The 15,761-nt window shown below is 43.3% G+C and overlaps 1 protein-coding gene across 2 annotated transcripts in view; it reads left to right on the top strand.

The window, feature by feature from the left end:
• Positions 1 to 10,609, top strand: part of COLGALT2 (collagen beta(1-O)galactosyltransferase 2) — a 130,084-nt gene extending 119,475 nt beyond the window's left edge. For both annotated transcript variants that reach the window (XM_004469091.5, XM_071207610.1), the window contains exons 9-12: positions 554 to 686; positions 1,692 to 1,819; positions 4,766 to 4,972; positions 6,519 to 10,609. In XM_004469091.5, the coding sequence (XP_004469148.1) occupies positions 554 to 686; positions 1,692 to 1,819; positions 4,766 to 4,972; positions 6,519 to 6,795 (745 nt within the window). In that variant the 3' untranslated portion in view covers positions 6,796 to 10,609. The remainder of the gene's footprint in view (positions 1 to 553; positions 687 to 1,691; positions 1,820 to 4,765; positions 4,973 to 6,518) is intronic.
• The last annotated feature ends 5,152 nt before the right edge of the window (positions 10,610 to 15,761 follow it).

Raw genomic sequence — 15,761 nt, 5'->3', positions numbered from 1 at the left:
TAACTATTCCTCAGATTACGCAGCCTTTAGTTAATTTCTGGAATTTTGAAAAAAAATTGACTTTGACCATTTTTGCCAGAGTTCACATTGCTTTTATGGAGGAATAGGTTTCTGTATGTTCTTTTTCTGCTATTTCAGAACTGCTTCTCTGCTATTTACTTTTTCTTTTACCTCCAAAGGAAAGGTACTCATGTGCGTGCACACATATAATCCCTCTCCTCATTCCTTTCTGTCCTCATCTCTTCCTGGATTTAATGCTCCTATGATCCATTTTTCCTTCCTTTGGAGAATATTTTTTTAAGTTTATATTTTAAAAAAAAGATGCTCAGAACTATGTTGGGCACTGTGAGAAATACACAGAAGTATGACACCCTTTTGCCTACATAGAGCTCCTATTACTGCCATGATACAGCTAGCCCTGAGGTGCTCCTAAGTCCTGATGGGGAACCTAAGAAGTCTTTCTCTGTGTGCTTAGAGGCTCTGGAAGATCCTCTGGCCTCTGTGGTGGGACACCTCAACTTGTTAATTTTCAGACATGTTCTATGTTACACAGGGCCCTCAATACAAGCCAGCTGAAGGCCCTGAATATTGAAATGCTGCCTGGTTATCGAGACCCCTACTCCTCCAGGCCTCTGACCAGGGGTGAAATTGGCTGCTTTCTTAGCCACTACTCTGTCTGGAAAGAGGTAAATAATGCTTTATTTAGATGCACTATTTTATAATGAGGAGAAAGGAGGGTGGAATTTTGTAGGGAAATAAGGGCCAGAAATCAGGTGAGACTGTAACTGCCCTGGAGGTATTACCATGTTAGAGACCATGCTTGGGAGTTGCTGCGGCCTCCTTCTCCTTCTGCTGAGGGCCAACAGCAGAGGAACGAGGAAGAGTGGCCTTGGTGCCATGGTGGATGATGATGGGGGAAGAGTTCCATGTCCTGAGGTGCACACACTTATTAATGCATTCTCATCAATAAGGGTAATGCCAGAAGTCACACATAGGTCACGAAGGTGAGCTGAGAGAGATGTGCCCATTTTATTCCAGAGGAACCTATTATGTATCTTGCCCAGGTAGGAAGTGGCAGAGCCAGAACTTGAACACAGGTCGAGATCCTGATGGAAGTGGTATTGGACAGTAGGGTGCCTGATTGAGTCAGTTCCCACAAGGAAAGAGCAAATCCCTCAAGAAATATCACTTGAAGATTTTCTCTCTTGCAATGTCTTTTTCTTTAAACTCTTTAATGTAATATAATGTAGTAAATATGTATAAAATTATGTCCATCATAACATAGAGTTCGATGAAATTTCACAAACTGAGCACAGCACCCAGATGGAGAAATCTAGCCCAGAAATGCTAGCCCCAATGGTGATCCCCATCCTGACTTCTAAAAACATAGAATAGTTTTGCTTATTTTTGTTCATTTTTATGTGAATGGAACCCCTTATATATGTACAATCTATATTATGTTTGTAACATTCAACTACATTGCTGCATTTTGTTTTAGATCCTGCAATCTCATTGCTGTGAATACACAGCAGTTTATCCATCCTATCATTGGAATGCATTTGCACAGTTTCCAGTTATTAACTATTACAAATTGTGCTACTATACGCTTGACTTTTTAATACTGACTTATCTAATAAAAATGGATATCAAACGTTTCATAGGGTATCTTCCCACTGATCAAACTGTTACAGGTAATTGACCGAGAACTTGAGAAGACTCTTGTTATTGAGGATGATGTACGTTTTGAGCATCAATTTAAGAAGAAGCTGATAAAGCTGATGGATGATATTGATCAGGCTCAGCTCGACTGGGAACTGATGTGAGTGACGTGACAAGTTTTTCAGAGAGTGCTGAGAGAAACTCAGTGCTTTCCAAGGAGCAGAGAGCCCCGCCTCTCCAGCTGCTAGGAGATACTGCTCAGGCTGCCACTTACTTGGTTTTCGTTCTGTAAATGCTCCCAGAAACAGTAAGGAGGTACAGGTTTGCTACTCTTCGTTGCATCCATATTCTGTAAGATGAGAACCTATGGTGGTTCCATGAGCCCTGGAGTCTGCATGCAGATAAAGGGCCTTCAGACAGTGCAAAGGTGTGGCATTGGGCACTCACTTGGGAGCACAGCAGAAGTACCATCCAGGAAGCAACATGGTATATGGAGGAGGTGTGCTGGGGGAATGCCATTCGATCAAGGGCAAAAGTCCTGTCTCAGTCTCTGCAAGCTCTGACAATTAAAAGGGTAGAAGATCAGCCGGAGAGTTCTCTGTTGGGAAATGAGGTTCCTGCAAACAGGAACAGGAGAACACTAAGAATTGAGTTTGGTGGAGGGTGTGAGGCTAACACAGGAAAACCAGGCTCACCAAGGGAGCACTTGCTCTGAGCTGACATTTAGTTAAGAGCTACCTCTGGGAATTGGGTGGTTTCTCTCTCCCTCATTCTCTCGATCTTTTTTTTTCTTCTTCTTTTTAAAGCAAATGACACTTTTTCCTTCCCTCCAATGACACAAAAAAGTTCCCAAGCATTATATTGGCTCCCCAGCTCTGTCAAAATTGATCTCATCAAATCAGAGCCTTTCCTTTCCAGCAGCTGCAGCAGACAGAGTCTTCCCCGCTTCTCCCGTCCTTGGAAGGAAACTTAAGTATGGCCCTAGGTGGAATTGTGGTTTTCTCAGAAAATGTACCATTCTGGGCAAGAAAGAGAGAGAGAGACAAAGAGGAAGAAAGAGAGAGAGAGAGAAACATAGTAATGGCTCAACAAATCCATGGGAAATAGACCCAGCAATCAGTACTGTGTAATAAAAAGAGACAACTCCCCCTCAGATATTGGTTATGTGATTAGATTTGGTTTTCCGCATCGTCCCTGCAGATCATTGTTTCTTCTCTTTTCCTCTACAAGTCGCCAGCATCTCCATCTTTCTGAATCTAGAGCTTTGTTATCTGTGTTTAAGGCCTCATAGGCACAAAGCCTGGAAGCTATTTTATGCACAGGTGACCTGTGCAAAGGCAACTTTCACTTACGCCTCAGAATCCCAGAAGGCTCCACTCAGAGGGCCTGTGGTTTAGGTCCCACACACGTCCCCAACCACATGCAGTTAGGCTGGTGCATTTCCCAGGACAGACCCAAGGATACAGAAATAAAAGATGTTTTCTTAATTTCACAGACTGACTCAAACTATTCTACACAATCTATTATATAGAGTTAATGAACTATAATAGTTTCAAATTTCACCTCTCACTTTCTAAAATGAAGAAAAAAATGAATCTTAATTAAACCCAAAACATAAAAGATTACAAGATGTCCATTATTGCTACATTAAATTTCTCTACCAAAAGGAACTAATGAATGGGAAGAGTAGAACAAGTCATTAACCACTTAGGGCAACACCATTCAATGGAAATACAATGTGAGCCACTCAAGTAATTTAAAATTTTTCTAGTAATCACATTTAAGAAGATAAAAATTAATTAGGTAAAATTAGTTTTAATAATACATTTTATTTAACCCAACATTTCTGTCTACATATTATTATTTTAATATGTAGTCAATATTTAAAAACTATTAGAGATAGTTTACAGTCTTTTTTTTAATATCCAGTCTTCAAAACTCCTGTGTGTATTTTACACTTCATAGCACAGTATTCTAGCTTCTAAATTTTCAGCTGTTTAAAGAGAACTGTAGACCTACCAAAACTATAAACTTTCATTTAATGAAAAAATATATTTTACAAAGTTTCCATTTTTAAATTAAAATTAAAGCAAGTACAAACTCAGTCCCACAGTCACTCTAACCACATTTTAAAAGTGTTCAATAAGGGTTTCTCTTCTGTTTGGAAAGACAGTGGCTGATAGTATTCATATTTGATGTTCCCACAGGAACTGGAAGGCTGAACCTGGACTTGCTCAACAAATCATGGAATGATTGAACAGGGGGAAATCCTTTAAATGTGGAAAGACATAGTTTTAGGACAAAAGAAATAAAGAAAGTCCTGCTTTGCCCAGCAGACAGAAAGCAGCCAACTTCTTAACTCACTCCAGTGGAGCGGAAACCAAACAGAATCCAGACAAAATTAATAGATCACAGATCCATGAGTAGACTAGGGGAAGGCAGAAAGGCTTGAGGATACATCTTGCACTGTAAGATATTCAAGGAGGACAAAACATATTTTCTCATAGCTGAGTGCCCAGGAGGAAAAGGGGTCAGAGCTAGGTGAGCGTGATGGCATGAAAGTCATGCAATGTCATTCATACCACCCAAGAAAAGGCCCTTGGGACCACTCTTGGGTTCCTAGGTCCTTTACCACAGACTGTTTCTTTCCCACAGCTCCTTCTGTCCTGTGTTTACCACCAGCATTTGGAGAACTGTGCAGAAAGGCTGAAAAACTGGGGACTTAAAAACAATAAATTCAAGATTCTCACATCTGGCCATTTTTGTCCCTTTCCAAGTTCTGTAAACACAGCTGGAAATCCCAAACCATCTTTGGAAAATGATCTGAAAGTTTTTTTTATTCTCTCTGCATCTTAACTATCTGCCTTGATCACATGCAGTCTGCTAGGAGGGAATTTAGGATTTTGATAAATGGCGCCAAGGAAATGGCCCTATTGATGATAGTTGTGGTTGGAGGCCTTGTACATTTCATGGTGTGATACATTTAATATTAGATGCATTTAGTCCAGGATTTCAAAGATGTGTGTATAAACCAAAGCTGTGCTCCATTCTTATCAATGTCTAATATTCAAGTTGGAATTTTTCTCCTCTACCCTTTTCCTTTTAGTTACATTGGTAGAAAGAGGATGCAAGTAAAAGAGCCTGAGAAAGCAGTGCCCAATGTGGTAAATCTGGTTGAAGCTGACTATTCCTACTGGACCCTGGGCTATGTCATCTCTCTGGAAGGAGCACAGAAGCTGGTTGGAGCTGATCCTTTTGGGAAGATGCTGCCAGTGGATGAGTTTCTGCCAATCATGTATAACAAGCATCCTGTGTGAGTTGCCCTGAATGGCTGGCCAGCACCATATGCATGGGCCCTCCGTGAATTATACTACTCAGTTTCTGGGTAGAACTTGATATTTTATAAAGTTTCACTACTTTCCTAAATGATCTTCCCATAATCATGAACCAGGGAAGCAGATTCAAGTGATTATCCCCTTTTACAGATGGGGAAGATGAGGCAGAGATGGCAGGTGTCTTGCCCAGGGGTTCCCTTTAAAACCCAGTGTGCAGTTTACCTGGGCATGATCTGCTCAGTCCTCTCCTTGTCTTTGAGCTTCTTTCTTCCATAAGCTCATATGCTTCAAGGTGAAGTTTATCTTCCCAAGCACCCCACAATTTTCAGTTCATATGATTCGGTTCATTGTTTGTTGAGCGTGTGCAGTAATGTTGGCCAGGCAGTGGTCCCAATCTTTGCAGAGCTCATAATCTGATGGGGAACCCAGGCTCATGAACAAATCATCATTCTATATTGTGGTATCTGTGATAACAGAGATGTGTAGTATTGCAGGTGGCTCCTGAGCAGGGTATCCATAGAGAAATGCAGTTTGATGCTCAGAATTCTCATAGCCCAGGAGCTTACACTCACCCAGCACTTATAAAAGAGTATGGCAATGATGGCTTACCTGTTGGTCTCCCAAGACACTATGAGCCCCTTAGGGCAGGAAGAATCTTGAATCTCTGTGTCTAGACCAAATACAACACATAATTCCTGCTCAATCAACAATTCATAAGTTCATTGATGGAGCAGGAGACCAGGTTCTAACCTCTGGTCCTTCTCACAGTTGTTGGATGGTCTCCTCACTAGACATTTGTCATTTTAGCTATTTAGATTCCATGGTGCTTCTGGTCCATTTTTGTCTCCTGTCCTCAGTAAATGGAATTTCTCACCCTGTTTCATACATGTTAGAGACTGACTTTGTATCTACATCCTGGTAGAAATATGAGGTCAACTGATATCCCTTACATGAATACGTATGCTGACTCACTGACCCAGAAGCCTTACAGATGTCACCTCCTATAATCTGCACAAGAGCCCTGGGAGGGAGGCCAGGTTATCCCTCTACTTTACCCTGTCAGGGAGCTAGAAAGGTGAGCTGGAAGCTAGAAGGCAGTCAAGTTGGCATGTTTCCAAGCCTGCACCCTTTCACTTATCCCAGGCTGCCACCAAGGTTTCAGATTTCTAATTTATTCATCCAGGAGCAGGGGATTTTCTGTAAAGTGATTGTATCTGTTTATCATCATGATCCAACAGAGTTCCATTTTTAACTGTTAGAATAAGACCTAGAGTTTTTCTTTTCTGTCTTTTCTGTCAGTCTTTCCAAATAGAACTGAAATATCTTGACTTTTTTTTAGATTATCTGAAAGCTTCTAAATAAACCTTTAGTATTTATAGACTCAGTTTTCACAAGGGACACAACTTTTAAAATAATCAAATGAATGTATGACAGTGCAAGAGAAAATGAGCAGCAGCCCTCCACTCTTCCCCTATTCTGTCTGCCTTCTGTCCCTTCATATGCCCATGTACCTCTTGTTTTCAGAGCTGAGTACAAGGAGTATTACGAATCCAGGGACTTGAAAGCCTTCTCCGCAGAACCGTTGCTTATCTATCCCACACACTACACAGGCCAGCCGGGCTATCTGAGTGATACGGAGACATCGACCATCTGGGACAATGAGACGGTGGCCACTGACTGGGACAGAACACATTCCTGGAAGTCCCGGAAGCAAGGTCGCATCCACAGTAATGCCAAGAATACAGAGGCACTGCCACCACCCACCTCTCTGGACACCGTGCCTTCCAGGGATGAGCTCTGAAGGCACCACAGGATTTTGACCCATGTTGGTGCATCATCTTTGGTTTTTCTTAAGGGCTATTCATTTATTTTCTCCAATTTCTTTTCATTCTCACAGTCATCTAACCAAAGTGGTTTGAGGTGATAAATCAAAATTACTATATTTTTGACAGGGGAAGGGTATAGGGAAATTAAACCCTAATTTCTTAGGATCGCTAGGAGATAGATTTCATGGAAACCGTTAGGATAAATTTCAATCCAGACACCTAGCTTTCCAGTTCGTTACCCATGTGATACTATTTCCCACACTAAGATTGAACAACATGGCTTTGAGACTCATCCAGGAGAAGGATGATCACCAAGTTATCTCATCAATAAATGGGTAGTCTAGGCAGCCAAGCCAACTGGACCACATTTATTGGTCTAATTGGCCCATTGAATGTGATGGATCATGAAAACTTATATATATGACAAGTTTGGGGGAAAACATCAAACCATTTAATATCATCTTAATTGGGATATTTATTTAAAGGAATTGTGTTATGAGCCCTATTGCAAAGTGGATTTTACATCTTAGTCTTCGTAATCTAAGGAGGATGGGTTGTTTGGGTTTGGCAAGAGTCAGCCCTTGACCATCATGGCAATTGGAGTGTCCATAAAGAGGTGTCCAACTTGCCATGTGGCTATAGTTTGGTAGCAATTTGAGTGTTTGTGTAATTATTTGAGGGGAAAAAAAAACTCAGCCTTTGACTTTTTTTATTGTGGTGACCTGAGTTAGGATGCTCTATTTATAAAGATAAACTTAATATATAGGGGGTCAGGACTGGTGTGTAATTCCTGTCCCAGAGGTCCATGTGCTGCTTCAGTACATCACCTGCTCCCCTCCACCTCTTGGTCTGGGAATGAACTATAGCTGTGAGTTTTATGAGTCATGGTTAAGAGACAGAACACATTTTCAGGCCAGCAACTGTCCTTGCCTGGAATTTTCATTATATTCTGAATTATTTATTTTATGAAATGTGGGGAAAACATTGTCTGTAGGATAAGGCAGAGAAACAGATGTTTCCAGTGTTCCTTGCACCCTGGAGAGTAGTGGTCAGTGTAGACACGTTGGTTCAACAGTACAGTTCCCCTGCATTTCCCCACCTGACTCTTGCGGAGGGTCTGTTAAGCAGGGAATTCTAACCATCTGACACCAATGATTGTCCACTGACTTAAGGAAATCTTGATCAGAAATGATGGACTGGTCAACTGATATAGGCCAACAATCAAAGAAGCCCTGGGAGCCAGAATCTAGGGCTCACACCCTCTCTCCAAAGAGTCTCCTGTCTAATTAATCAAGATGTAACCTAAAACTCCTTTCTTCTTTCTTCAAAGGAAATGTAAAATGCAGAGTTGGACTATGTGGACTCTTCCAGCTCTACAATCTATGATCCTAAGCTATCTCATGATGGCTTGCCTCTGGTCTAAATTCTGAGGCTCCATAAGCAGTGAAACTGCCTCCAGAAATGCATTCTCCAAGGAGCCTGTCCTCACACCCTCCTCCCTCAATGCTCACATACCACGGCAGCCATGCAGTAGATTCTTTGCAGGCTCAGCAACCTGAGTTTCACACCAAAATGACAGGAAGGGCCTTTGGAGCAGAGCCCTTGGGGTGGGTGTTGCTGCCCGGACCAAGCTTAGTACCCCAAGGGAGGGTCCCCCAGGCTGGAGGACAGCGAGGCAGCTTGCCTTTCACAGCACACCAGACTAGGCCTTCCTTCTGGCTTATTGTCAGTATTCCACAAAATAAGCCATGAGGCTGGGGAAAGTGACCTTGTCCAACTCCAGTTTATACTGTCAGAGCTTGACTCTTTCTGTAAGAACAGAAAGAGCATCTGGGGAACTTGTGGAAAATCCTTAGGTGATTCCTAAGGTTTACTTGGGTATTTAGTACTTTGTTTGCATATTTGAGTGTGTGCAAGTGTGCGTGGCTTTAGTGATTTTTTTTTTTTGGATGGGGTAGGAGGTGGCTGGGGTGTTGGATAACAGAGAAAGATTGAGTTGATTTTTGTGTTGTTTTGTTTAATAAGAGAAGTTTTTTTCTTTTTCCCTGTCAGCTGGTCTGATGGTTTTAAAAACATTGGTCTTAAATTCTAGAATTTTAGATTAGGACTATTCTACTGTGAATAAAGTTCTGGCTCTGTTACCCTGGCTTTTGCTTCTCCCTGCTCATGTCTGGAATCCTAAGCGATGTTTTTTTCTTGAGAACATTGTAAAGTGCAGTCTCAGTATTTTTTTCTAAGTCATTTCTTCAGCCATCAAGGTTACTTGACCTCATTGTTCTTCCTGCCTCCCCTCAAGTCTCAAGCACAGACGTTTGACTTTTGCTGGTGTCGTATGGAGCCTGCATCCCAGAGGCCTTCACCTCCCACCCTCACACCTGCCCTCTTCCTCTGGAGGTCAAAGCCCATCTGGATTCCTCTTGGGGTCCAGCGGTGGGGTCTTCTGGACAGACGGCCCTGGCTTCGGCAGTGCTGATGCTGCTGGGTTTGAACTGAGCTCTTACAACTTGCTGAGGACACGTTTCATGGGCCTTGCTGTGGGTTCAGGCTAGCCTGCTGCTGGAACTCTGGAAACAAGGATGAGCTGGCCTCCCAGCACCCGACATTGTCTGTCAAGCTGTGCCATTTCAGGGTGGGGAACTGAGAAACTCGTTGTCTTCTGGAACTCTTTGTGGGGAAAAAAGAAAAGCAAAATCAATTAGCTTGAAGCTATGATTGTTCGTTGGTTCCTCAAACACTTCCAGGACCATGGCTGCTGGGATTTCCAAGGATGTAGCAGGCCAGAGACAACCATGGCTGCTATGCGATACCTGCAGCAAATGAGAGGATGGTCATTGAACTTCCTGTCCAGTGGGGGTTGCTTTAGACTGATGGGTAAAGTTGGGTATGCTGAAAAGGATTCTAGAGTACAGAAACACAGACGGGGTCCCCAGAGGAAGGGTGTTGAGGGAGGTGCCCATCTTGAGTTTTTATATTGTAGGTCAGTCTATCCATTCATTGAAAATACTGAGATGCTTGTCCAAGGCATAAGGGCTTTCTCTTCAGGCCAAAACAAAGAGAATCCATGTTGGCCTCAACATGACCTCTTGGATTTCAGACAAAGTTTCCCCAAATTTAAAAAGTTATGCCATGAGTGCTGCCTTGTTTCAGGCCCTGTGCTGGGCCCTGGGACCCACAGAGGACTAGTCAAGGTCCCTCCTGCTACAGGTCGAGGGGCCAGTAGAGAGTCTTATAAGCACATAGTTGCAAAACAGGATGCCTTCATTTCAGAAATTGGAAAAAATAGAGCCATAGGACCCCAGAGAACCTGATTCTGCTGAGGATAGGTGGAACAGCCGTGCTGGGGAGGTGATATTTGTGTTGGGTTTTGAAGGATGGATGGGAATTTAGAAGAGGGAGAAGAGTTGGCTATGGCAGGTGGGAATACATGCCAAGCACAGCTAAGTCATGTGTACAAGAAAGGGCCCGTCATGTCAGAGTGACAGGAAAGCAGGAGGGCTGAAGAGTTAGCTGTGTGTTGGAGGTGATGACGGAAACAAGACTGAGACCCAATAATGATGAAAAGGTAAGTCCACAGCCTTCCCTTGCTGGACAACCTAAGGACTACGCAGGTCATTGCTTCTGCGGCATTGTGGGTTTGGTTACTGTCTTGATGCATAATGCAGAGGTTTCCAGGAAAATGTTGGTGTCTAAAACAAGAACTGTTTCCTACAAACTTGGGGATCTCCTCACTTGTAGTTGGAGTAAATCCCTACAATGAGTAACTGTAAAATAAAGGTGGGTCTTCCTGGAGGCTTTCTATAATGTCTCATGCTTTTGAGCCATTCTCTCCAGTAAGTAGAGGGGGAAAAAATTAATCCACAGGTGACCTCCATGACTGACAAGGAGTTAATTCACCAAGAAATTCATTAATGATGAAGTAAACATTAGAATGAGGCTGTTCATTTGATAAGAAAATAGCATTGATGGGTGAAATATTCTGAGAACCAAGTGCAGGCAACCATGGAAATCATCATTAGGCCCATGTTTTTATGCATTAGAGTGATGCTTATTATTTCAGGGAGAACCTGCACCCCCAGAGATGATCTGATTAAATGTGGAGGGAGGAGAGGCACGTGAGTGGGCATATGGCAGTGCTTAGACAACACAGGGCAGCTGACATGCCAAAAAGTCTGGCAGTGGTGGCCAACTGGAGATGAGAGAAGTAATGATGGTGGGTTGTAAAACATTATATTGAAGGAAAAAAAAAAAGAATTCATAAAAAATGGGGCCCTCTCATCACTGGGACAGAACAAGCGAAAAAGGCTTGAATTACAGTAGTTTAGGTGACCTTTTGGGAAGAATTTATTGACAGAACTGTTAAACATTGAATGGGATTTCATAGAAAGGGGTGGCTCCCTTAAAATTTGGTGTTGGGCAGGAAAATGGCCTCTTTTTCTGCTCCGTGAATTTTCCTAAAATGGGCTCGCTTGTTTGCTCCCACCCATGGATGTGTTAATACCAGATACTTAAGATAATCCTTGTTCAGTAGTTCCTGTGACACCAGCTGTGCTGCTCCCAGCCCAAAGCCATCCTCCCACCTGCCCTCAAAAGCAGGGTGGGGTGGAAAGAATGAAAGTCGCCTCTGAGGACTGGTGTCTCTTTATTTTTAATTTACTGAGTTTATTTTTATGCCCCTCCCTGCAGTTTCTTCAGCTTGGCTTCCTGTGTATGGGCGTTTTAATAAAACCGCCCAAGCCCCTTGGGGCCTGCAGAGAGCCTGCTGTGCAGCACCCGCAGATCCAGTCTAATGAGCCGCCTGACACACAGGTCGGGGCCCTTGCACATGGGGAATCTGATTTTCTGGGCGGCTGGACAGCCTCTCTCTATTCTCATGTTGCTCTCCTAAGAAAAACTTGCAGACTAGCCAGCAATAGTGTCCTTTCCCAAAAGGAATTCGAGGTTTGGAGAAGACCCCCAGACAAGAGTTGAGGTGCCTGTGGGTTGGTGCTGTGGTCCGAAGGGTTTCTAAATGCTTTTAAAAATGCCACAGGATTTGTGCCGACTTGAAGGGGATGGTGACGTTCAGGCTGGGCACAGGGAGGAAACCCTGCATGGGGCTGAGGGTGAGGGGCCGAGAGAGTGGTGCAGGCCCTGTGGGGGTTTGGGAGTAGAGGAAAGAGGAAAGGAGTGGCTTCTGGAGCACAGCACGCAGAGCAAAGGGGGCCGCGCAGAGCTGCGCCCGGGAGAGAGACGGTGCAAACATAGGAGGCTGAGAGGGAAAGCAGACCTAGCAGCTGAAAACGAAGGAGCAGTGAAGGGGAGAATAGTGGGAGGCTTAAAATGGAAGAGGCGACAGCTGACCCTTCAAGGGACAATGTTGTTGAGTTGAGCATCCTGCAAATGGAACAGGTGGGCGATCCTGTGCCCTCCATGCCTCTGGAACAGTGACAGTTCATAGCTGTGCATTTGAATCATCCTGGAACAGAGCCCTCAAAGTAGAGACCCTTCCAGACAGTACACAGAGGAGGGAGGACACAGGAGAGGGGAGCATGGCCTCCAGTGAGAGATACCAACCCCTCTGCTGATGGCAGACGGGTTCCAAGAATGTGCAGGATCCCTGCCCGCTCTGTCTGGAGACGCCAGCTCTCTGGCTGTGGGAGGGCCTTCGCCATCAGGATTGTTTCACATCAAAGCCCCATCCAGGGTGAGCTCACACTGCAAAGCCTGCAGCCTAACAAGGGGAGTGCTGGCATCCAAGCTGCGCCTGTCTCTGGGAGCCTTTTTGGAAGAATAAGCGACAGGAGTCCTGACTGCCCTCCAACTCCATGAGTCAGTCTTTCCCCAAAGCAGCAGCAGGCTTAGATTTTCCCAGGATGCTGTTCCATGCATCTGAAACCCCACCTCTAAGCAGCTCACATCTGGACTGTTTGGCTGCTCACCCAGGGAAAGAGATTGGAGAGATTCTTTTAAGACACAACTCCCCATAGGCAAGCAGCCTCTCAGAAACAAGAGCAGCAAATGGTTACTATTCCCCAAAAGTACTTTATCTGTGCCATATAATTTAATACCACATGAACCCTAAAAGGTAGAACTATCAACCGCTAGATGAGGCAAAAGCTAACTTAAGTGACTTGCCTAAGGTGGTAAGTGGCAGTCAGATTCCACCACACCAAACTGTATCTACTGCAAAACTTCTTGTGGATAATCTGTCTAGCTTCTTGTTTTTGAATGTCTTATGCCTCAGTCTCTCAGTCAAAATCACTCTCTCTCACACACACACATGCATGCACACACACACACGCAGGCACTCACAACTCCAACCCCTTTGTCTACTTCTTACCTATGAAATCTAATATGTTGATTATTCAACTGATCAGACAACAGATTCTCAGATGACATTTTGCTAGAGGCTTAGGTGTTGGATTTTGTATAAATGAGCATCAGAAAAAGCTATTTGGGGCAAGTGAATAGTTTCATTTACAATGTTTCCCCCTTTTCAAAACTGATGCCTTGATTTTTATGGCTGGAGCAATTCAGACACAGCTTAAATCCTTCATTGTACTTTTTTTTTTTTTTTTTACTTGATTTATAGGTATCACTTTCAATTTTTTGTGAAAGCAATTGGAACCGTAGCCCAAATGTTGCTTTGGGATCAAACAATGATGGGAATAAAAATAATTGGCTTCCAGAAAGGCTGGGCAAGGAGGTCCTGGGACTGGCTCTCCGATGGTGCCCAGGCCCATCACATCCGGTCCTCCTTCCTCAGCTGCTAGTTTGGATAGTGCTTTGCATAGAATGCTATCCCCTGGTGCTGTCTCCGCCGCCCCTTTTGGGTTGGTAGAGTCCATAGATCAGAAGTGACTTCAAATCCTAGCTGGAGAGCTAACTCACAATGCCATCCTGAGGGCCTGTATGGACCCGTTACCTCATCTGTGAGGTGGAAATAATGCTCAGGATGATAGGTTGTAGTGTTCTGACTTACAGCAGAACATTTCTTGGAGATTTTAAAGAACCGACCAGATGCTTATCTGACTAAGATAGCTTGTATGAATTCACATGGTTGAAAGTTTGGGGTTGGAACCAACAGACTTGGGTTTCTCCCCACTTCCATGAGGCTGTGAAGGAGCAGCTGTCAGGAAAGCCTCCTTTATTCAGAGTCCAGCCAGTGTGATACACACATGGCGGGGTCTGCTAAGTCAAAGCTCTGCTACTAACCTTAGGCAACATCCTTAACTGCTCTGGGCCTATCTCTGTATCTGTAATATGAAGAGTTGACCGCATGATTCTAAGATGCCTTCCAACGCTAAAGAAAATGCTGAAAATACCGGATTCCTCTGTTAAATAAGCAAACTGCTCCCATGCAGGGCTCTTCTTTATGTTAGCACTTTGGTAGAGATGTTGAAAAGCCACCTCCAGTAATGGTTGCCAAGTTCTGAGTCTAAAATAATTAAATTTCCCTTGCCCCTATTTGGTGTGATTAATGTGTAAACACTTTAGTTTTTCTATATCTCTTTTTGTTTTTAACTTGAACTACAACTGCATCTGTAAAGTAGCTCCTGGCTTCACCAAAAGAGGGACTGTCTTCAAATCAGGTAAATTGGTGGTGATTGCATACTGAACATTAAAAATAAATTCAGTCAAGGCAAAATTCTAGAAAAAAATTAAGTTACTCTTTCCAGTATTTTCTTCTTTGAGCACCTTTCTTCAACTCTTCCTTCGCTCTGTGCAGTCCTTATCTCAAGTCTTCACTGCTGTCTCAAAACTTTTTTATCAAACTCATAGAAAAATTAACAAACTCATGCACCTAAGGGAAAAACATTAACCCTTTGTGGCAGAGATGGTAGGGCTCAGCTACCATCTAGGTGTGATTCCAGGTGCTCTCCTGTATTTCCCAACCTCCCCTGCAGTTAGATGGAGGCCATGGACTGGCAGTGGACTGTGAATGGAAGTGATGTGTGTCACTTTGTTCTAAGGCAGTTAGAAACAGTTATGAGTTCTCCATATTCGTTTACCATCACTGTAAATTAAAGCAAAAAACTGACATGGCACAGTTGCAAGATAGAAGCTGCCTGGATCCTTAAGCCACTGTTAGAGGAAAGCCACTCAGGAGAGCTGTCTGATTTGCAATACACTGGGATAGGAATGAAAAAAATAATAAAACTTACTCATCTTGAGATATTGAAATTTCAATTACTTCAGCCTAGCCCAAAATATCCTTCCATAGGTATTTCATTTAAAGAGACACAGTAGGTAGGCATCTGCAGAGAAAGGGATTTGAGATCAGGGAACCTTGGTAACATTGAAATCAGGATATATACGCAATCATGAATGCCTCAAAGCAGTCCTGTGCTGCATGAGTAACTGGAAAGTGCTCCAAGAAAGGATATGTTAAGACATTATTCCTTCAGGTAAAAGTCATTAAGCCCAGTCTCTTGACAGAGGCAAAACAAGGAAACCAGTCTTCTAGAATCATCTTGAAAAAAGTCACCCAGTTCCAGAGATGGAAGTCCCTTTTTTCCTGGCCCACCCCATATTATCCATTAGTTATTATTAAAACAGCTATTTGGCTCTCTCCAAAATTCCATTAAGACCCCAGAAAACTTGATGATATGGGTTCATTTAAGAAGCCATTGGAAAATAACTGTGGAAACTTGTTATGGACACTATGATGACAATAAGAGTCATATTCAAAAAGCTGCAAAATAACTGACCAGTTTATTTTGTAAAATGTAGTACTCTATTTTACTCCACTGCATATCCCATTTTGCCCCAATTTTCTCTCTGCAAAGCTTTGGGTGTCTGAATAGTGAAGCTGGCCTCAATCTGAATGCCCTTTGGGAAGACAGTCTCTCCTTTCTCCATGGTGGTCCCCTGGCTTCTAGTGCCCCATGGAAGGTTTCAAGAATTAGGGAGATGGGAGCAATCAGAGTGGGAGGAAAGGCTGTCAAAAAGAAGGCAGAAT

Source organism: Dasypus novemcinctus, chromosome 13 (genome assembly GCF_030445035.2).
Source record: "Dasypus novemcinctus isolate mDasNov1 chromosome 13, mDasNov1.1.hap2, whole genome shotgun sequence".
Taxonomy (NCBI): Eukaryota; Metazoa; Chordata; class Mammalia; order Cingulata; family Dasypodidae; genus Dasypus; species Dasypus novemcinctus.
Note: the sequence above shows the minus strand (reverse complement) of the source record. Positions and strands in the feature narration are given on the sequence as shown.